Genomic DNA, 22,397 nt, shown 5'->3' with positions numbered 1-22,397 from the left:
GAATTCTTTGTTAAATGAAGGTTCCAAAAATGAATTGGACAATTGATTGCCGATAACCACGACTCAGCTTCGAGATAATTGGTTAATTAATACAGTGATTTTTCGTATGCAAAATGTTTTTTTATATGAGTTATCCTTAAATTTTAATTTCACATTAGCGTACTAGAGCCCAGACCAATATAATCACACTGTGTATCTCCGTCTGCATATAGATGTTAGAAACAGGCAGAGTATAAAAAACACAAACATATGGTTATTTCAGTAAGTGCTGGGGAAAGTTAAAATTTCTTTTCTCCATAAATCAAAGTGTGCTCGCCCCCTCTCACGCATATTCACACAGAAACATACGCGCACACGGATTTTCTATCTATATTCTTCAAAGACATTTACGCTGGCTTCTTCAGTTTACTGTGCGTATCTGGCCACATTAACGCAAATTGCGTTATGGTCGGTGGCGAGGCTTTTCAGCTGGTTAGCCAAACATCCACAGAAAAAGAGATGAACAGGAAAGCGAGACGAAGAGAGTAAAAACAACTTATTCCAAGTTAGAAATATAGCAACATAAAGAAAATCTGTTTAGGTATGTACACTCTTTTTTTTAAACTTTGTACAAACGTTTGTAAAATTAGCTGGCTGTGCTTATGAATGACTCTGTGTATGGGTAGAATTTCAACGTTAGCCAACATTGGCTAGTTAGCTGTCTGGCTAACATGCTAGCTAATGTTAGGTTAGCTTTCTATCTGGCAACGTCTTGCTACGACTACAATGGCTAATAAACGCCAGCTCGATAGCTAGTTATTGGTGTGGTTCACCAACTGATCAGTGCACTTTTGTCAATATTATAGTTGTATGACATTATTCTTTATTTCATTTGGCACTACATGTTCTCCACTTAGCTACTTCTAAGTTCTTTCAATGAAGCTAACGCTGTCAAACTACACTCGGGCCAAACACTCAAACTACTCTGGCCTAAACCTAGCTTGTCAACTTCCTGCGTTATACAGATCAGTTGATAGTTTGATGTTCAGTATGACCATGTTTTACGGTTTTCCAAACTAGATCACCATCAACGTTGGACAACGAATGAAGCCCTATGACGCTAGTTTTCAGATTGAACATTGCAAGAAATTTGCGAATGTGGAATCTACTGCAGTCAGATCAGCTAACGCTAGCAGTCCTAGCAAGATCTATTCCCTTTGGCCATAGAGTTCTTTACCTCGAAGGCTTCTTTTTCAAAAATTAAAATGACACCTTCCTAAGATCACGATCAAAGCTGTGGTCTATAGTCTCTTGTGTTGGTATTAACTGGTACACAAAGTGATATTGAGAAATGAGTAGGAGGTGGTGCAGCCAAGTTAATCATTTGATTGTGGGTGGTGAGACAAGGCCAAGGCAAGATAAGCTACACATCGCCTAAAATGTCTTCAAAACTATTTACAAAAGATATAGGAAATAACAGGTTGGTTGATTTGGTATAAATGACTTCATTCCCAATAGTAGTAGCTAGTTGCTATTGGTGCCAATCAAACGGATATACCAATCTGCCTTTAAAAGATAATACATTTGTTATATCATACCCGACACTGTCAACAAAACCTAATGTAGGACACCATGGACTGGCAATGCAAAGACAGCAGTTGTTGTAGTAATTTTGGTATTTAAATATAGAGTGTAGCATTGCCATTAACTAGATTAAAGCTAGAGTGAACTATGAAAGATTATCTGTTGATTTTAATTGAAAGGCTATAGTAGAGTAGTTTTGACCAGCAGTGTTAATGGCAAATGTTGCAGGGAGAGAACACAATAATAACTAAGCCCAAGCCCATTGTTTTTAGTTCATCTGTCAGGAAATGTTCAGAGGAAGTTTTTATTAGTAAGCAGTGCTTGCATATTGTTGTCAGGTGGCTGAAGGGGATGTTCTGTGTTTCATAAGTGGGTGCTCATTAGGTTTCACACACGTAGCTGCGGCTGATGTGCAACTGATGGGTTTCAAAAATCTGAGACCACATGAACAAGTGCCTCAATGTAAGGGATAAAACTCAAGGAGATTTGACCTTTTCTTTAAAGCGGCCAATGTGGTGGCTTAAATTCCTTAAAGTTACATTATGCAACTTTATATAGCACTAATGTGAGACGCGAAGACAGATTTGCTTTGCTCTTTACCCTCCACCAATCAATTACTGTAAATAAGAATAATAATCATCTTGTTCGTCTAGCAGAAGTTGTTGCTTTTCTCTGATTGGTTAGAAGGGCGAGGCTCGCTCAAATGCTTTTAGGAGCAAGTGTCACTGGAACGCTGCCAGTGCTGTTAAGTGAGTCTGTTTCCCCCTGATACTTCCGCTGCATCTCTCCACATTAAGTGTTGGTGAATGTTTCTATGTTAAAAAAAACAAAGAAATGTGTGCATTATGCTTCACATTGTAACTTTAAATTTGATTGCTGATAATGCTTAAATATAAAAGTTATACATTTTTGTTTTCCCAAACATTAGTAGTATTTTCAGGTTTTCATGAAATATTTGACCCTTTGTTAGTGTTCGCTATAAATCTTAAAAGGATTTAGGTATGTAGAATAACATAAGAAAAATACATGTTCTACACTGGCAAGGAAACAAAGCTTAATTAAAAAAATAAAAAATTATTAGGCATTTTTCCAATTTGATAATATCCAAATATTATGAAAAGATCTACTTTAAAATATGTTTTTCATCTTTAACGAACACATGGTGTATGAAGTGTCAGGCTACCTTTAAAAAATCTAAGAACCTGTTCTGTGCATTAGGTGTCAGATTTGTGGCAAAACGGATGAATCTGTTTTCCCAATCGCCTTGTAATTGAGGTCAGGTTTGTAGCCTGTGGCGAGCTGTGTAGTGGTTTCAGTTGAGTGTGAGATTGTATGCAGGCTAGAGGGTGTATTAAACTACCAAATCTAAACTGCTCAGTGCATGATGTTGTCAGACAAGAGGGGACCATGAAACCAGGATTGGCGTTAGGATGTTAGTGGATATTGAAAATACTTGTTAATAACCGTATTGTTTTTATATAGTTTTTTTTTTTGTCTCTGTATGTTAATACACTATGTTGTTAAGAGGAAAGCTTGACTTGCAATACTGTATTAAAGAGGCATTTGTGTGTTAACAGTATTTGATGCGACCCAAAAAATTACCAAGTTTAAAACTGAGCTTTTTTAGAACATAACCTCAAACTAACTGTCTGAGTCTAAGGGGGTTTATGTTGGAGAAAGTCAAATTTAGACTATAGAATATAACTAAATAGAATTTATTTATTGATATAGAGGCACTATGCAATATGAGGGGGCGGGCGTAGCACAGTTGGTAAGACAGTCGTCCGAGTACCACACGGCCAGTGGTGCAATCCCCGTTCCCAGCTGTCTGGGCAAGACACTGAACCTCCAACAGCCCATTCCCATCAGTGTCAGTCCAAGCCTGGTAGAAATTGGAGAGGGTTGCGTCAGGAAGGCCATCCGGTGTAAAAAAAATAAATAAAAAAATAACTGTTCCAAATCACATGCGGACAATCATCCGCTGTGGCGACCCTGAACTCATGGGATAAGTCGAAAGGACAAAAAAAAAAAAAAAAAAGAGGTACTATGCAATATGAAGTAAAAATTGTTTAATTATCAGCTTTGTTGCAAGTGAATTATCACTAAACACAGCAAACTTAAATTATTTTTGCATTTGAGCAAATGCTCATTCTTTTAGATTAAATTTATAAAAGAGATACAAACTCTTTTTGAAGCTGAAATCAAGATGGTGTGTGGGAGTGATTGAGTGGCTTACTTTGTGCAGGCCTAACTGTTTCTTATATATGGTGTTGATTTTTGCTTTGGGTAGCTCAATCTGACAGAAGTCTCTGCAGAAGTGGGTGTGCAGGAGTATGTGTGACCTGCCTCAGAGATGTAATTAAAAGCACATATCTAAATTGAGCCAGGCAGAATGTTTAATCTTATTAAGGAATCAGATATTGTTACCCTGTTAAGTTTTGCCTAAACTAATTCTCTTATTTGATGGATTTGCCCAAGCACGGTTCCCACAGAAACAAAAAATCCAGGTTCTCAGGCAAAGAGTTAATGCATCTGCAGTGTGGTTGTTGAAGTTGTCACACAGAGCTTTCAGGTTTCTCAGAATGCCACTGTGTTAGATTCGTAGTAGCATCAGCATTTCTGACACATACTGCAGCTGCTTTTGGCTACAAATAGTGTATCCTGAGTGTGATGCATTTAGTTTAGAGGTTTAAAGAAATCTGAGTGTAAACATCTGAGATCTGCGGTACCAATCCTTCCTACACTGAGGATGTATCAGTCTGCTGCTGAATGAGCTGCACAGAGCCTACACTGTCAGATGCAGTGGGTGAGAGGTATTTTCCATAATGGATGTCACTTTGGCCAACATCCTCTTCTCACCCACCTCCTCTAGGTAGCCCAGGACAGAGCTGGCCCTCAATAGCAGCTTAAAAGACCACAGATGTACATCGACATTTATGTTTTAATTTGTAAGTAGAGCAATTTTTATGTAGTGTTTTAGAAATTCAGAAAATTCCAACAAATACGGATAAAATTGGGTTATTCTGCTGACAGTAAGTGTTACCTTGGCTGTCAGGGCCTCATGTTATTCCTCTTAATAACATTAAAGAAGATGAATCACTAAACTCAGCATTGTCCACTATTTTAGACATTTCCTCCCCCTCACAGTTGTCCTCCTCTATGTTCTATATTTGCTTATGTATTAGCTGAATGTAGGTATAAACTTCTTATTCTCAAGCTAACTCAAAGTTCTGTTAAGTAAAACTTCTTCTGCTAGGAACAGTCTGTACTTGCAGTACTGTACTATTACAATATTATTAATTATTTTATAGGCAGAATTGTATTTTGTTTGTACTGTAGAGCATGAATTTATTAGACACAGTGTAGTTTGGCACACACCTATAAGGCCAGGCTGACACGTTGACTTTCAATAATTGTGTAGAATGCGTTCACACATGTTTTAATTTGCTTTGAGCTCAGCTAGAACTTCCAACCTCTCTGCTTGTACTGAATGCCTCTGTCAGTGTGCTGAAAATTAGCACAGTACCCGTGGTTGAGTGGACTAGGTTTGTTAATTCCAAAAAGTAAGATCTTTCTAAATATTGTCCACACTTCTCAGAGTCTTTGTAGTTCAGAGTTCACTGGCTGAAGTACAAGAAAGTGACGAATCGTTACATGAGGCGCTGCATTTTAAAAAAAATAATGTGGTTACTGGTGTTGGAATAAAGACTTATGTTATCCAGTGCAGTGGAGTGTCTGCTGTTTTTAGACACTGCAGGTCTATGGCAACAACAGATGAGTGAGTCAGTGCTGCATCCTGATAACTAAGCACTAACTAAGTAAATAGAGATGCTTCATTGTTCGCATTAATACCTGTATAATGATTGGTGACAATACGAATATTCTTTAAGAAGGGAGAGGAAGACTGGTCAGAGATGAACAATGAATATATGCAGCCAAGCACAGAGATTTCCCTAATAGAAAACCTCCACTAGACTGCATGAGTCCTGAATGTGACAGCAATGCAAGTCATACAGCCAAGACAACTTGATTTATACTTGTGTGTTGAACCTGTGCTGTAGGCTTCATGTAGGTTTTTTGTTGCCAAAGACTCTCACAATATAGCCTGACTTACACCTCCCCAGAAATGTAACTGCATGTCTTGGCTATGTTGACCGCTACAACAGTGATTGTTCCACTCAGTCCTTCTGCCTCAATCGGTTTAATGGTCATATGGGTGGTCTCTGATATGTATTCTCTTTTCTGCCTTGCAGTAATTTTAGTAAAAGTAATTGCTGTTCAACATTAATTCCAATTCATCATGATCCACTCAGGTTTAAGCACTGTTTGTAGAATACCAAAAAAAAAAAGACTAGTGGCGTTGTGGACAGCAGGAAAAGAAAATAAAGGACTTGAGGAAATGGGTTAAGAGAGGAGGAAAGGTAAAGATAAATTGGCGGTATAGAGAAAAAGTGTGAAGACAAGGAACAACTCGATGTAGACAGGATAATTATAAAGGCCCAATGGAATCAGTTGGTTCATGTGTTCAAAAGTTCAGCAATTATAATTTTCTGGTTATTGTGGTCCTACACATTATTATTCATACTCTAAGTAGAGGTCAGCATACAGAAAAACTGTTAAATGTAATACTGATGCATACTTTTGAAACATTTTAAATACTTTGTCAACTAGCACAGTTTAAATCCTTGCCCAAGGATTCACAACACTAACATTTATTGGTCAGAAGCAGTGTGCGATATTACTTTTTACCTGTAAGGTTCAGGAAAATCACAAAAGATATATGTATGTTTATTTATATTTGGTCTAAATGCACTATCCTTTCCATTTAAAAGCAAAACGATCTCTTTTCTTCTTTCTGCCTTTCAGGTGATATATTGAAACTTCAGCTGTCCTCGCATCCAAGGCACAAAGTTTCCCCTGGTGTTCCATAGGGCCAAGCAGGTGTGGGACATATTTACCAGCGTCCATGTGACAGTGGGTAAACACAGAGGTCTATTATTTGTAGGATCACTTGATCTAAAACTACAAACTAAGACTCATGACAGTAAATAAAATGGTATTTGTTAATATATGAATATCAGTGTCAGATGTAAAGACGGGAAAACTATTTTCCCCCTTTTCATTTTTCTTTGGTTTAACCCAACGTGGGCAGCTGAATGGGTGTTGCTGCTGACCACAGGGTATTGTCATGGTGGTCTGGGATGTCTGACCCTAAAGCTAGTGTAGGTTCCTTGCTTAATATATCATGTTAGCATATGGCTAGCTACATATGGTGACTGCTCAGGCCATTGTCGTCCTTCCCTCAAATGCCATCTCTAGTTCCTGAATGAGGAAATGAATGCACTGGTGGCCCCTTACCCCATCATCTTTTTATTTCTCTGTCATCCATTTGCTTTCTTAACAAGGACTCGGTTAGCTCAGCCTAACTAAGCCCCAGTTTTTTTTTTTTTTTTTAACTTTGCATTTTTTTCCTTTGACTTCCTCTTTCAGCTGTCCAAATTCATCTTCACTTCTGATTGTCCCACCTCTGCCCTCTTCAAAATCAAACCCTAATTCTATAGGAGCTCATAGTCTGGCCCAGTGTAGATCAGTCTATAGGCTGACGGTGAAGCCGCTAGGCAGTTGTTTTGGTAGTTGTTTGGTTGCATGGAATTGGCTTAACCGTGGAGAGACCAGGCTACCACAAACTTATGGACTTTGACAAGCGAGGAGTAGGAGGAGGCGGTGGTGGAGGGGGTGGGGGTGGTGGGGGAAGTGGAGAAAAAGGGGAGACAGAGGAGGGAAAGAGAATGGCTGGAAAAACAAGCAGTCGATCAGGGCATGGTGGCCGGAGTACTGGTTCCAACTCCGGGGTTCTGATGGTCGGACCAAACTTCCGGGTTGGAAAGAAGATTGGCTGTGGGAACTTTGGAGAGCTGCGGCTTGGGAAGAACCTGTACACAAATGAATACGTGGCTATTAAACTGGTAAAAATGCATTCACTTCTAGTAATTTATAATATTGTAGTTTATTGTAGAGTCGCAGTTAATATGGAGATGACTATTAATTGAGATGATCATCAAAATATTGGAAGAAAAGTTTGAGATGAATATGGTATTTGGTATTTAAATTACCCTTATTAGATTTAGTCCTAATGGTTGTCAGGAAAATCTGTATCTTTAATTTTATTTTATTAATTTTACTTCCTTTATTTTGTGACTAAATATAATTCAAACATAATCCTCATCACAGGAGCCGATCAAGTCGCGGGCACCACAGCTTCACCTAGAATATCGTTTTTACAAACAGCTGGGAAGTTCAGGTATGTACTGCTCTCTTTAGTTTGTTTCCTCCTGTGAGAAGTGAATTTCATCGTCTGATGTAGAGGTCTTCATAAAATATGATAGAAGACTCCATGCAACAATTTGCAAATGCTTTAAGACCAATATTATCATGTTTATACATAAAGACATCTATCCATTCACCAGAGGGTGTACCCCAGGTGTTTTACTTTGGGCCATGCGGTAAATATAATGCTATGGTTCTGGAGCTACTGGGACCCAGCTTAGAGGATCTGTTTGACCTGTGTGACCGGACCTTCTCGCTAAAAACTGTACTCATGATAGCCATACAACTGGTAAGACTAACACATAAGCATTTTTTTCACCAGTCTGAATTGAGTTTCTTTTCTTTAAAAGACCCCTTGTTTTCACTGTTTTAAATGTACTGTGGTATCTGTAGATAACCCGTATGGAATTTGTCCACACAAGAAGCCTAATCTATCGAGATGTAAAACCTGAGAACTTTCTGGTGGGCCGACCTGGATCCAAATGGCAGCACACAATCCACATCATAGACTTTGGTCTGGCAAAGGAATACATAGACCCAGAAACTAAGAAACACATCCCATATAGAGAACACAAGAGTCTGACTGGAACTGCTAGATACATGAGCATCAATACACATCTGGGGAAAGGTGAGCTGCCCCATTTTTCCAAGTTTCCCCCAACTGCTATGGTTTTTGCTGTAGTCCTATGCCTCAGAATTTCAACTTTGTCAATGCAGGAGTTCCATTAAAGGGCACTTTCACTGATTTTGAACTTGGTTATAATTTGGGTAGTACATGTGCGTAAATGCCATTAAACCTACCATTAACTTCCCTATATCAAAATATATCTCTACTTCTAGCTGGAAAATGCCTCCAGATGAGATCACTTGGAGGCACCTTCAGTTCAAGTTATGTCATCTTGTTGCTTAAACAGGGGAATTTGTTATCATGGTTAACCTTCTTCTCCAGAGCTCCCCTAGATGATATCATCTGAACTCTTAATACTCATGACATTACTCCTCCGGGTAATGTCATCTGGAGACGTTTTTCAGTCAGAAGCGGAGATATATTTTAATATAGGGAAGTCAGAGGGAAGTTGAAAAGCATGAATATACATTTAAACCCTAAACTTAAGATTTAAAGAGCAAGTGGTAATTTGGGGAAGTCGCCCTTTAAAATAAGTGAATAGCAACATAATCATCTGGTTAAACACATCCTAAGTCTAACAGCACAGCTTGCATCTGGCATTTTTTAGACTAGTCAGTGAAATCTGTTCTTAACTGTATAAGTTAAAGCTTTTGAAAATGTTAGGGGTGAAAGTAGCAATGTACAGGTTTTCTGCACTTTATTTTTTTTGAATATCATACCTTTTGCCAAAATTTTAAATATAAAGGAATGCAATCATAATGAAGATAATTTGTCTCTTTCTCTTAGGAGCAATGTTGCATGCACCAGTCTTGGTGTTAAACTATAGAGTTTGTGTTCTTGGCAAACCAGAGGTGTTGAATTTAACACTTGTGATGCAGTCCAGCAGATAAAGCTTATCTTATTGTTCCCTGTTATTTCAGAGCAAAGCAGGCGGGATGACCTGGAAGCTCTAGGCCACATGTTCATGTACTTCCTGAGAGGCAGCCTACCCTGGCAGGGACTCAAGGTAAAGTAGACTGGAAATCTAATGCAGGGCTTGACATTAGGCTTTTTAGACCACTTTCCCTCGGGCATGTAGCTGAAAAGTTTTAACTTGCCCGGTAGCCAAACTATTTTCTCAGAAACAGGAAATGTAGACAAATTAACAGATAAATGAAATAAACACGGATTTTGACAGTAGTTGTATTTTATGAATATACAAAAAATAACATATAGGCTCTAGTTTTCAACTTGTCCACTAATATCAGGGTCATAAAAGTATGACCATGACTTTTAGATTTAGGTCACTTTAGAAATTTCAGGTGTGAGCTTTTGTATTACAATAATTTAAGGGTTCACGGTTGTATATGATTTTTGTTGATTGGAGAAGGCAGTGTTTTAGTGAAGCATAAGTAGTGATAAAACCAGAGAATGAGATGAACAGCAGAAAAAATAACATACTTATTAAGTGTGTATCTGACACTTTAAAATAATATCTCTAGTCTGGCTGTACATCTTCCTTAAAGTTCAGCTAAATGTTAAGCTACTCCATAAGTATTTTCTGCACTTTGGTAAAAATATGCGTTTTCACACATGTTGAATCGGTTTATCTGAAATCAAAGATTGTGAACACTTCGAATATTCTGTGCGCAGCTCTACGGTGAAATATGATTTTACACAATTATTTGCGGAGCAACACAATTAAATTGATCCACATTTATTTTTCACTTGCCAGACAGGATAACTGCATGACACATTCCACTTGCCCAAACGTAGTGTTTACTTTCCCCGGGCAAGCGGGCAAGAGTTAATGTTGAGCTCAGTAGTGTGTTTGTTGATCTCACCATTGTTTTTTTTTCCCCCCCTTTGTTTTCATTTGTCCACACTTTTCATCCATCTGTTATTAGTTTTGAATATATTCCTTTTTGTCTTTCTTCGGATTAGGCTGATACCCTGAAAGAACGGTATCAGAAGATAGGAGACACAAAGAGAGACACGCCAATAGAGGTCCTTTGTGAGAGCTTCCCAGGTTTGTACATGCAAAACACACACTTACAAAAAAGCCATTTTTGTTGTTGACACTAACTTCTCTCTGTATGAATCTGTGCATGTGTGGGCTGGGGGCCTGTCTGTGCTCACATATGTGCACATCTCTGTGTGTGGATACAACAGAAGAGATGGCCACCTACCTGCGATATGTCCGTCGGTTGGACTTCTTTGAGAAGCCGGACTATGACTATCTGAGGAAACTCTTCACAGATCTCTTTGACAGAAATGGATACATCTTTGACTACCAGTATGACTGGACTGGGAAGCCACTGGTTAGTGTGGAGTGGGTGTCATGTACTGCATATACAGTAAGCTGAGCAAGCTGTCTAAGGGGTGCTTGAGTGAGGTCAGCAGATAATAGGTTGAGTAACTTGAGGTTTAATTTTTGCATTTGATATTTGAATCATACACAACTTTACAGTATTGCCATCAATTTCAACACATTTGTTATTCCTTTTTAAATGAACCATTGTACAATTGTACTTGGTGTAACACCCAATATTACAGCTCTATGCAGTCCAAGAGATAACTAATAGGATATCAAGTCCAAATAATGAAATATTAAATAACCTAAAATTTTTTCTGACCCCATGTTGACTTCATTTGCTTCTTGTTTAGCCCACTCCTATTGGCCCAGTAGCCAGTGAGACTCCACTTCAGACGAGCAACAGAGAGAAAACAGCACAGACCAAAAACCAGGTACACACAAATTGTAACAAGATCATGTTTGTGTTGCCATATATGTTTTAGTAGAATGTTCGAATAGTTAGTTGGACTTGTTGTAGAGAAAGTAACTTGCTTTCTGTCAGACTAAAGATGCCAACATCACTGGAGCAATTGGATCTAATTGGTTTAAGATTGAATGTAAACAAACTAGAATTTCATATTTTTGTGCCTCCTCAGTGACATTATTCAATTTTAATGGTATAGTTTAATGCCTGGCTGAACCCTGGTTGGACATTATATGCTTTTCACAGAGACTCACAGTGGACAGTAATGTTTCTCACATTGATTGTTTGCTAGAGGATGTCAGTAGTTCCTGCCTGTTTAGCACACATCTATTGATCCAGTAGCCAGTGAGACTCCACTTCAGACCAGCAACAGAGAGAAATGTTAGTAAATTAAAAGCAATTTAGTACGTCATTTTAGGCAACTTACATATTCCCATAAAACAACACAAAACTGTTTGTTTGAATCGATTAGTCTAATTAAAACTCTGGTTACTGGTTAATTGACTGCATAAAACCTCAAACTTGCAATAAATACAAGGTACATTAAGTTTTGTAATCATGAAATAATTTCAACATTGATGAGAGTTGCAGGCTTGAGGTAAGATGCATCAGTGTTGCTCATATTCAGGCTGTTTACTTAAGTAAAAAGCAGCAGGGCTGCAATAAAGAAGTCCTGAATTTAATTTGTCAGAGTGCATAGTATAACCATCTGCCAAGATATTCCTGTATCTCTGATTGTAAACACTGCCAAACTCTTATCAATGTTAAAATTATTTTACCTTTCCAAAACTTAATGTACCTTGTATTACTTGCGTGTTTCAGGTTTTATGCACTCAATTAGCCGGTGACCAGAGTTTTAATTAGACTCATCGATTCAAACCAACAGTTTTGTGTTTTATTATGGGGATATGTAAGTTGCGTAAAATTAGGTACTGGATGAGAGAAGTAACAAGAAACATCAAGTTGTTTTGCCTGATCTTTACTTTCATCCCTTCTGCCACAGGTACAGAGTTATCCATTACTTAGTGTTGGTGAGATTCACTTTTCCTGGTTTTGTGTACTAAACATTTACCTACAAGCTTCCTGTTTTTAATTCAAACCAGACTATTGTGGTAAAGTTAATGTCATAACTTAAAGTCCCAATAAGCAGCATTTTGTACCTTTTGGTAATCGTCTCCCCCTACAGTTTCTGAGTGTAATTCACTTTTACACCGTTGTTGTAAATAACAGTTATGATGATAGATAGATAACTAAAAAAACTAACAGTAGCATGACTGTGACACTATTGTGTCAACCCAGACTGTACACATAGAAATTATTGCTTAGATCATAGAAACCTCTTAATGTCGTCAGTGTCTCACACATACCTTCTGACAATCTGTAGATGAGGTTTATTATGACCTTTTTTATTTCCTCTGCTCTTTTTTTCTCCCGTTTTTAAAGCTTTGACAAATGAAAACCCCAGGCACCAGTTGTACAGTCTCTTCCATCTTAGCTGCTGAAGCTTGTAACTCCTTCAGAGGAGTATAGGTGTCTTGTTGGGCTTCCTCACTAGTCTCCCTCTTGTGCAGTCACTCAGTTTTTGATAATGGGCTTCTGTAGGCAGGTTTATATCATGTGACATGATATTCCCTTACTTGGAAATGTTTTTGTATCCTTCCCTGACTTCTGCTTTTCCATAACCTTAACAATAGAGGCGTTTGCTGTTGGTTGTCTTAATGGTGTACTTTTTGACCAGGATACTGATTAAGGATACAGATACAGGTGTATTTACAGTACAATCCTTTTAACACAATTAATGCACTTCATTGATGATTGATAATTTGTGTGACTTTTGAAACTAAATGCTCTTTAAGATAAAGTAGGAGTACTAATATAGTGTATCAAGTATTTTCAGTTTTATATATGAAATTAATTTGGAATACTTTGGCGAGATCTGTTTTCACTTAAAATAGTGTGTTAAATGTTTAAAACGGGATTCTTAAAAAAACACCTCCGTATATACACCTTGAAGAAAAAGAATTGCAATGCTTGCAATGTTTTCTGCATAAGTAACAGCCATGAACTCTATGGTGGAAAAAGTAATGGCAACAGTGTTTAAATAACCAGTTGAACCACCTTTGACAACATTAATCTCAAGCAAGTGCTTCCTGTAGCTCTGGAGTAGACCTGCACAATGTTCAGGAGAAATTTTGGACCGTTTATCCTTACAGAACTGCTACCAGGAAACCAGGGACCAGGAAATTGAAAACAGTTGTATACAATAACAAAAAAAAGTTTGGGAAAATCTACATACTTTAGTTTTTTTTTTATTATCCTCTTGGTTTTTTTCAATACAAATTTTATTAAAAAACACAAAACATACAAACTATTAATTTTAAGCATATTTGAGCACGGAATATTTGGTAAAATCAATTAGCAAGTTATACTTTAATTTCAGTAATGATGCCTGACAATCCTCTGGAATACTATTGATCAGATTTTTCAGAATTAAATTGGGGATTGCTTTAAAATTGATCACATTTATACCTCCCAGGTGTTAAACATAGTAAAATGAATTCATGTCCAGTAAACCAATAATACAAGTTAATCATTGTCTTTTCCTCCATAGTTAGTGTGATGTGTCACTTTCAGTCTAAATTAAAATTAAAAATGTTCCAAACACAAAACAGCTTTCCTTAAAAACTGATCAGTTTGTTCTTGTTCTTCTCTTCTTATTCCTTATGACAGATAGCAGAAAATGTAAGATTTCTTTAAAAGGTATACACTGTAGTCTCAAGAAATGCACCCACAAGGGGGCACAATTTTGGAGGCATTTTCTTCTTGTCCCAGTCCGAAGTCTGGATTAATCCAGAGGGTTGTGTCAGGAAGGGCTTCTGATGTAAAGCATGTGCCAAATCATAACGTTCATACAGAATCTGAAATTTAGAGTAGTGAAAGCTAGGAATTGGCTAGATTCTTAGATAAAACAAGAAAACACCAGTGTGCACAGACACTGCATAGGAGACTTAGTTCAGCTGGCCTCATGGACAGAGGTGCCAAGATTCCAACCCTACCAAGTCTGGCAAATCAGAAGAAGAGAATTCATTCCGCCAAGATGTGCGAACACTGGACTTTAGGTGACTGCAACAAACTCTTGTAAGCTGATGAGTCAAAATTTGAGGTGGTTTGGACTTGTCAGATGCAGAACTCAAGAAAAGATAATAGATGTCTGCCTGATTCTATTAATAATGCAAAAAGGTGGAATCATGATTATCTGGGGTAACTTTAGTAAAGGGAGAGAGGGTAGTCTGCTTTGTGTGCATCTTCAATCAGCATAGATACCACTCCATACTGCAGAGTCATGCCATTCACTCAGGCCAATCATTGATTAGGCTAACTTTATTTTGCAGCAAGACAATGTTTTGTTATCTGCAAAACTGATCAATATACTGTCACAGATTTGTTAGGCAGTTATTTTCGCAAAGGGCAATTTTCTTTATAAAAGAAAACTTTAACATTAAAATTTGATTTGACCATTATTCTCTGCTCAAATATTCTTAAAAATCAATTGTTGTTTATTTTGTGTGTTTTGTGATCCATTTATTTTAAAACTAATGAAAGATAATAGACATACAAATGTGTGCAGGTGTTTCCAAACATTTTCTTGCCAGTCTGTAAAATTAATTTTTCCATTTAGTTAATAAGTTTAAGTATATGCCTACCATTGTTTTAGCAATTAGTTCCCTCAATGGTCACTTACCGTTTCTTAGGCTATGCTGGTGTATTACTGTATTTCTAAATGGTGCTTGGTTTACTGTTGGTTTACTGTTACCACTCCTGGGATAAATTTTATCTTTTTTTTTTTAAAACTGAATATTGCAGAATCATAAGTTTATATACATATCCATAATACAACCTACATATTATATTGTTGCAAAGGGCCAGGTGGATATAGTCTATAATGTATATACTTACAATTTGCTGTGTTGAGAAAATGACTTGGTAGTTTTAACAAACATACCTATGATGGTATGTTTGAGAGGAGGCTTGCGTAAGGGTTTCATTTGCTCCCTTTAGGGTGAAATATTTGCAGCATGATATCATCCTGCTGTCATTATGTTCAGCTTAAAAAGTTTTAAATCCAAACTATGAATGAACACCTTTTCCATCAGTTTTTACAGTTTGCTTCTGTCTTAGTAGCAGTGTGTTGAGTTCATGTCTACCTCTGCTTTTTTTTAGCAGTCAGATGTGTTGGTTTTAGTATACTTTATGTAATTTGACATTAATTCTATACTGAGACAAGTAGCACTCCTTAGTTACTCTTAGCCTATTTCAGAGTGATTGTTTTTTTAACACAACTGCACTGGTTGGAATACACAGGTTTTAAGCATTTGAGCTTAAGGAAAACAGATATGAGACCACGTCTTTCCCCTCCTTTTGCATGGAGCTTCCACATGTGGGCACTCTCACTGTACTGCACACTTGAGTGCCCACCCTCCTTTTGCTCCTCCAGCAAGCACTGAATTTGAAATATTTCTTTTGTCTTTCTACATTCTCTGATCCTTCCGCCAATCTACTCTTTACACCACCACTCCTTCTTATCTGCTCATCTTCTCTCCTCTGTCATCTCATGTTTCCTCTCCACTTTACCCTTCTGTGCTACTCTCTCATCCTCCCCTCCTCTGTCTCCTATGATCGGCTTCCGTCTCCTCTAGTCTCCAGAGGGGAAAGGCAGTGAGTCCCAGCCGACTCCAGTGACCAATCGTGAGCTACTGGGCTCCCATCTCACTGCTGATAGACTGGGCGGGTCTGTCCAGGTACTAAGAGGAAGTGATAATTCGGCTGGCTTCCTGTTTGTCTGCCTAACTGTCTGTCTGCCTGCATGACCTTCTCTGTCTCTGCAGCAGGGCTGACCTTAAACTTCCTCCTAATTTCAGTAGTCCCCTAACATTTGAAAATTGTTAGTTAATTGTTAATAATAAATTATAACTTGCAATGAATGCCTAAGGTGCAGAATGATGTCTCACAGAGGATAATCTCTATGGCTTTATAGTCACATAATCCAGGCCTTCACAAATATATACATAAAACACAAATTTGAATAAATGGGAAAGTTGAGGAGAGGGTGTTTCTCCATTACCCTACAGTGCCAAGTTATAATTTTGACCATATACATTTTTTTTTTCCTCATTTAGGTGTAAGATGAGATTTGTTCTAAAGTTAATTTGCTTCAAGCTGAAAATGATGTGAACTAAAGTTATGCGTTGTTAGTTGTTCAATGACAACTTTCTCAGCAACCTTGGAAAGTACTTCCAGTATTCATACATGTTTATTACTGGTTTTATGGCAATCTCTAGATTTATAAATAGCAGCGGTAATAGCGTGGTGCCAGTTATTAAGATATAGACATTTAAATGAAAAACTGTATGAGCAATGAGACTAGTTCAAATATTTTTATCTTACTACAAACATAGTATAGTAATGTGAACAAACACACAATCCTCTTGCAAACAAAAAAGTTATCTAGGTTCTACTGGGTGATGCCTTACTTAATCTACTGTATAGATCAAGGAGAGATTATAGAGCCTACATGGTGTAGGTTGCTGTTTATTATCTAGGCAATACAAAGAGAGAGGAAGCAGGTTATTATACTGTGTATGTAGAAAAACTATAGAGAGTAGGCTGAATTTTTGTTGATAGATTTTCAGATTTAACGCATTTTGCATTTCATTGTAAATGATGGTTATCGCTAAATAGGATGTCACTCTGTGCTTGTGCTTTTCATTGCCGTTGCCTAATTGTATAATATTACAACACATTGATTTGGAATTAGATAAAAGTTCAGAGGTAAATACCAGCAGAAAATTTGACAGTTGTTGAGAATTTGTAAAATATTCTTTGTAAAAAACAAAAAACAAAACATGTTAACATTTTATTAAGGATGAGTAGTTTTAGTTGGTCGACATGAACTACTTTTGGTAAAAAGCACATCAGTGTTTGCATCCATCAAACCAATAAAGTGAAATGTACTAAATTCATGGACAAAGGGACTAGTAAAGGTGACAACTGGGTAGTCTGTAGTAGTGTGTGTATATACTGTACAGTTTAGGATTGCATAAACCTATTCTTGGAGGGATTTTTGTGGTAAGAGTAGCGTTTACTGTTGTACTGTGCAGCATTCGGTCATACAAATACAGTCCACAGGTCAACTAACATTAAAACAAAAGAGAAATTATGGGAGAAAAGACACAAAAAGAATGACACCAGAATTATTGTATAACTATCTTCAAATCCACAAGTATGTCACATCCACACAATGAGTTCTGGCACCTGTTGATCACGACCAGCATTACATCTTTCCCATGCAGACTTCTGTTCATCATGTGGTGGTTTTAATGTTGTGGCTTATCAGTGTATGCTAGAAGATTGTGAAATGAAGGCCAGTAATGGCAATATAATGCTTTTGTTGACACAATCCATTACATCTCTTTAAACCTCACTATATCAATAAAACTTTTTAGTTTCCACCAAGACACACATTAGACACATAAAGAGTGACAGTTTTGATTTATGTGCACAAAGCGATGGGTTTATTTCAAAAGTTGTCATTGTCAATAAGCAACAGATTGATTGTCAGCCATTCTGCAGAGGGCTGTTTTGCATGTTAACAAAATACATGCTGACAATTAGTGTGTGTGTGAGAGAGAGTGAGAGGGAGAGGCCTCACTAGGCCTCATAGCTTTTATGGACTGTTGAGACCACGTCCACATTAAGCTGGTTATATCTGGAAAGAAAATCCTTTGTGATAATGGAGAGCACAACACAGACGCTCAACAAAGTGATCAGTCTGGTTGTCTCACTGCTTACCATTTGTCTGTAAGTCACATGGTTGCCCTGAGAAAAATAGACAAATTTATATGTGATATTCACTGAAGGACAATGGTGAAAGAATATATCTGAATGGTCTGAAAATGCCAGTGTGGTGGTGCATTCCCAGCTTTTTCAGATTTATCTACTTACTGTGGACCTAATGCAAGTCTTTTAAATATTGCCTCCCAAGATGTCATCAGTACATATCTGCTTATCTACCTCTTGTCCATGTCTCTCCTATAGGTGATGAGTTCAACCAATGGGGAGCTGAACACAGACGACCCCACCGCAGGACACTCCAATGCGCCAATCACCGCAAATGCAGAGGTGGAAGTTGCTGATGATACTAAGTAAGGAGACACACTCACATGCTAGTGAATATAATGCCTATAGACCTCTGGGAGATGTTATAACCTATTCAAGTGACCTTTGTGCCCTCTAAAAATGTATGAAATTCAAGGCCAAGTGGCCTTATCCCTGAAATTATGATATTTTTAACCTGCCTTGCTAGTGTTTTTATAATCTGGAAGGGGAACCCACCTGATGACTGAGTAAACTGTGTGCAATACACTCAACAACTGGTTTGTTAGAACTTTAAGTTTTGGAAGTAGACAAAGCCTACAAAAGTAGACAAAGATTACAGATATTTTTTCATGTTCTTGTGCTAGAACAAAATTAGCAGCAACTGGCAATTGGCACTGAAAAGAACAAAGTCATAAAAAAAAATCAATATCCTGGGTGAAGAGGCAAAAACAAGCAATATTATGGAGCCTACTGTGATTAGTGAGTGCCCTACACTTAACACGCCCTCAAAGAAATCAAGAATAGAAAATAAATCAATGCAGTAATATAATGATATTCTGGTTTACTACTTTAAATTTCAGAGGGGGCAACACTTTCGAGTATTGTACATAGTGAGGCTGCAGAATTATCAACAAGATAATAAACTTGTTCAGTAGTAAAGTTAAGGTGGCTATTCTCCATTGTATTCACATATAGTGAAGCAAATGATGAAAGAATGGTTTCTTTAAATTTATTTACAGCATTTTCATTTAAGCACCTGCTGTAGTGGAATTTTTTTCTAATTGCTGTATAGTCTATTATTGTTAATTCAAATGTTATTGGTCAAACAATGGTCAGACAAAAAGGACATACAGCTTTAGCTGCACGGACACTGATGCGGTTTGAGCAGTTACCGATAAGCCAAGAAGGGTGTTGTGATTAACACATGCGGAACTCTGGGAAGAGCTCTTCTGCATGTTTATAAATGCTTAATGGGTTTTTTGATCATTTATTCTTTTTGGTTGTTAGTGTTTTACTAATATTTACCTGAATGAGCATTGTCCAGGAGTTGAGGAGTAAGTTTGACTTTACCTGAGCTGTCTGTTTCTTTTCTGCTGCAGCCAAGGACACTTGGTTTAGCTCCGCACTCATACAGAAAAGAGGCTGCTCTACAAACTCGGTTTTCAGATAAATTGATCCCAAGTTTGCGATGGTTACACAGAATCCACAGGGATTGATTGAATTTGCATTAATTCTTGTGATTACATCATGAATTCCTGGAAGGACTGACAAATGGGACTTTTTCAGTTACTTTTGTGTTCCTTTCTCAAAGCATCCCTTTCAACAAATATGGTCTAACATGGAAACAATATTTAGGCCTCACTTAGCAAAATACTTGTCAAATATCATCTACACATATCAACATTTGTCATGATTTTGATCCCTGGTCAACAATGCAGCCCGCTCCAGGGCTCTCACACAGATTACCCCAAAAATTGTCTCTCATATTTATTTAAAACGGAAGTAAAACTTGCTTCATAAATAAAGAAAATTCTAACTAGTAAGTAGCTAGCTAATAAGTAACCTCTTAATGTTTCCACTATATCCATTTGTGCACTAATTTGTATTCTAGACTGGTATTCTATTGTTGTTGTTAGTCTCACATTCTTACCTTCCTGCTGAAGGAACACAGAACACAGTATATATACAGAAACATATACATTTTGTTCTGATTTACAATAAAAAAGCAGTAAAGTTTTTGATTAGATCTTGATGTTATTTCTGCCTCTAATCTGATTATTATCTGATTATATAGATTATAGAGAAGAGAATCTAATTTTAATTCAGTCACATGATTGTGACAATTCCTGTGCATCAGGTGGGAACCCATGTATTGGCATGTACTTACTGAATCTGTTTTGAAACACTTGTGTGTTAGTTAAGAACACAAAAGATTATTTGACGGTTTATATTCATGTTTAGATTAAGAAGTGCATTCGAATATTGTTTTCAAGATTATTAACTATGTTGTGTATGTGTTCCAGGTGCTGCTGTTTCTTCAAGAGGAGGAAGAGGAAAGTTCTCCAGAGACACAAATAAAAACATGAGATGGGAACCCCCTGCTATTGAATCAGCTTTTTTTCCCTTCACTCACTGTCTCTCTCTAGTCCTCTTAATATAAGTCTCAGTTCCCCTCTCCTCTGTCTTGGGTCGGCTGGACTGGCCGGACCACCAGCCAGCAGAATGTGTTTGCTAAGCTGACCTACTGGTTTCTGCTGCTCTTGACTGACCAGACAGACAGGAACGTGTTTGCAGTTCCACCCCGGAGCTTTAAATGTGAACATGGTTGCACCAGCAGTGGACTCTTGATGTCTGGAAAACTGGATCGACACAAATCACAGTGAACGCAAATGAACAGTTGTCAGACTGTAAGACAAGTTGATTGTGCAACAGTCTGGATTCTGTTGATTAACTGGCAGTCTTTGCGAGTTATTGATTTATTTTTGTGTTTGTTTTGTTTTCTTCCTTACTGACTGGTTCAGAGGAGAGAGTATTAGATATATTAGTGTGAAGAGATGCTGAAGAGAGGACAACAAAAGCGTGGAATGCAAGAGACTGTCGGGCCACAGGTGCAAACAAAACACATGTACAGTGCAAACATACTGCAAACTTTTTTGAGCTCATCTTAAATAGACTTTATGGACAAAGAGATGCAGCTCTCCCACATAGTCTATAAAGTTTTTATTCCTTACAGTGAGAGGAAGAACACAGTGAGGAGCTTGGTGTATTTCCTGCTGCGGATCAGGCTCAGTGTACTTTGCAGACACATTCTCCCTCAGAGGAAAAACCTGACAACCACCAGAATCAAAAGTTTAAAAGAGATGTTTATGATAAACTATGCTTTTTTCCATTTTAATTTGTAACTAAAGAAAGACTGTCTGCAGTTTGAAGCCTGTTTTTTTTCTGTCTTTTTGAGTTGTTCAAAAAGTTTGTTTAGTAGCTTCTTAGTGTTTTCCTCAAAATGTATTTTTTTTAATAACTTGTATTTTTAATTTTCAGTTTTTCTTTTTTCTCCTCTTGTTCTTTAAGTTGGAGGATGGAAAGCCAAATAACTCCATTAAAAACAACCAAACAAAATAGAAATTGAGCTTTATTTAATGGATTAATGAAAATGATTTTTAAAGTAGTTCGGCCTATATAATTTGGTTTATATTGTCTTGGCACTATCCACCTTATTACTTACAAAAGTGCAGCAGTGAAAAATGACTTCCATTATGATTTATTCAAACAATGTTTTCTTGATTTAATTAATTAGTTGTTTAGGCTCTAACATACATTGTCAAAATAGTCTGTTTTCTGTTGATTAACTGATTAATCAGCCAATCCTTTCAGGTCAGATTCAATCAATGAAGTGAAAGGGTAGTCCTGTCCTATTATTAAGCTACAGTATTGGTACAGTATAAAGATGATGGTGTTCTTTATGTCATCTTCACAAGGATCAACAGCAGGGGTCATGTGATGATGCAGGATGTTATCAGTTTATGTGCGTCGTGACAAGCTTCTTTACAAGGTGTTTATAGGAATATTATCTGATTATCTATAATTTTTTGTTTAATCAAGATATTCAAGCATAGACTCGAGAAGAACCTGTTTTGTTAACTATGGTCAGATGTGCGCTCATTAAATTGGAGGAATTTTTGAAACTACAAATTCCAAAATTTCAAACAAAGTTTTATGTTAAATGGACTTTGATAGATCAGGTAAGCATCAGATCAAAGCAGTAAAAAATGGTCAAAAAATGCCATACTTTGTTCAAGAAATGTGGTAGACTCTCTAAAATATACAGATTCCAGTAATGTAATTTCACATTTGACCTTCCTAGATAAATGATAGTATTGTGTCTATTTTGGAAGCTTGGTACACTTTCATTTCCCTATTTCTGTCTACAAACGTATTGGGACACATAATTTTAATAATTTCATTTA

General features: G+C 37.2%; 1 protein-coding gene across 6 annotated transcripts; it reads left to right on the top strand.

The window, feature by feature from the left end:
- Window positions 1-429: 429 nt before the first annotated feature.
- LOC137098820 (casein kinase I-like) lies at window positions 430-21,555 on the top strand. Of its 6 annotated transcripts, none has more exons than XM_067475458.1 (13): window positions 430-580; window positions 6,430-6,504; window positions 7,054-7,529; window positions 7,795-7,864; window positions 8,031-8,179; window positions 8,284-8,518; window positions 9,439-9,524; window positions 10,442-10,526; window positions 10,670-10,818; window positions 11,165-11,245; window positions 15,975-16,076; window positions 18,373-18,479; window positions 20,457-21,555. In XM_067475458.1, the coding sequence occupies exons 3-13, from the start codon at window positions 7,254-7,256 to the stop codon at window positions 20,509-20,511; spliced, it is 1,395 nt and encodes a 464-aa protein (XP_067331559.1). In that variant the 5' UTR covers window positions 430-580; window positions 6,430-6,504; window positions 7,054-7,253; the 3' UTR covers window positions 20,512-21,555. The 6 variants fall into 6 exon arrangements, with proteins under 6 accessions (XP_067331559.1, XP_067331557.1, XP_067331558.1 ...); XM_067475456.1 differs by having other exon boundaries at window positions 6,430-6,537; XM_067475457.1 differs by having other exon boundaries at window positions 6,430-6,541.
- Window positions 21,556-22,397: the final 842 nt, after the last annotated feature.

Source organism: Channa argus, chromosome 14 (assembly GCF_033026475.1).
Source record: "Channa argus isolate prfri chromosome 14, Channa argus male v1.0, whole genome shotgun sequence".
NCBI classification, from domain to species: domain Eukaryota; kingdom Metazoa; phylum Chordata; class Actinopteri; order Anabantiformes; family Channidae; genus Channa; species Channa argus.
The sequence above is the reverse complement of the archived record's forward strand: the minus strand, read 5'-3'. Positions and strand labels throughout refer to the sequence as shown.

Bases quoted from the DNA above. Each gene is read 5' to 3' on its own strand.
- LOC137098820 (XM_067475458.1), top strand. From the start codon at position 7,254: ATGGACTTTGACAAGCGAGGAGTAGGAGGAGGCGGTGGTGGAGGGGGT. The intron at 10,527-10,669 runs GTTTGTACATGC...TGGATACAACAG, and splicing joins CCTTTGTGAGAGCTTCCCAG to AAGAGATGGCCACCTACCTG. The intron at 11,246-15,974 runs GTACACACAAAT...CGTCTCCTCTAG, and splicing joins CAGCACAGACCAAAAACCAG to TCTCCAGAGGGGAAAGGCAG.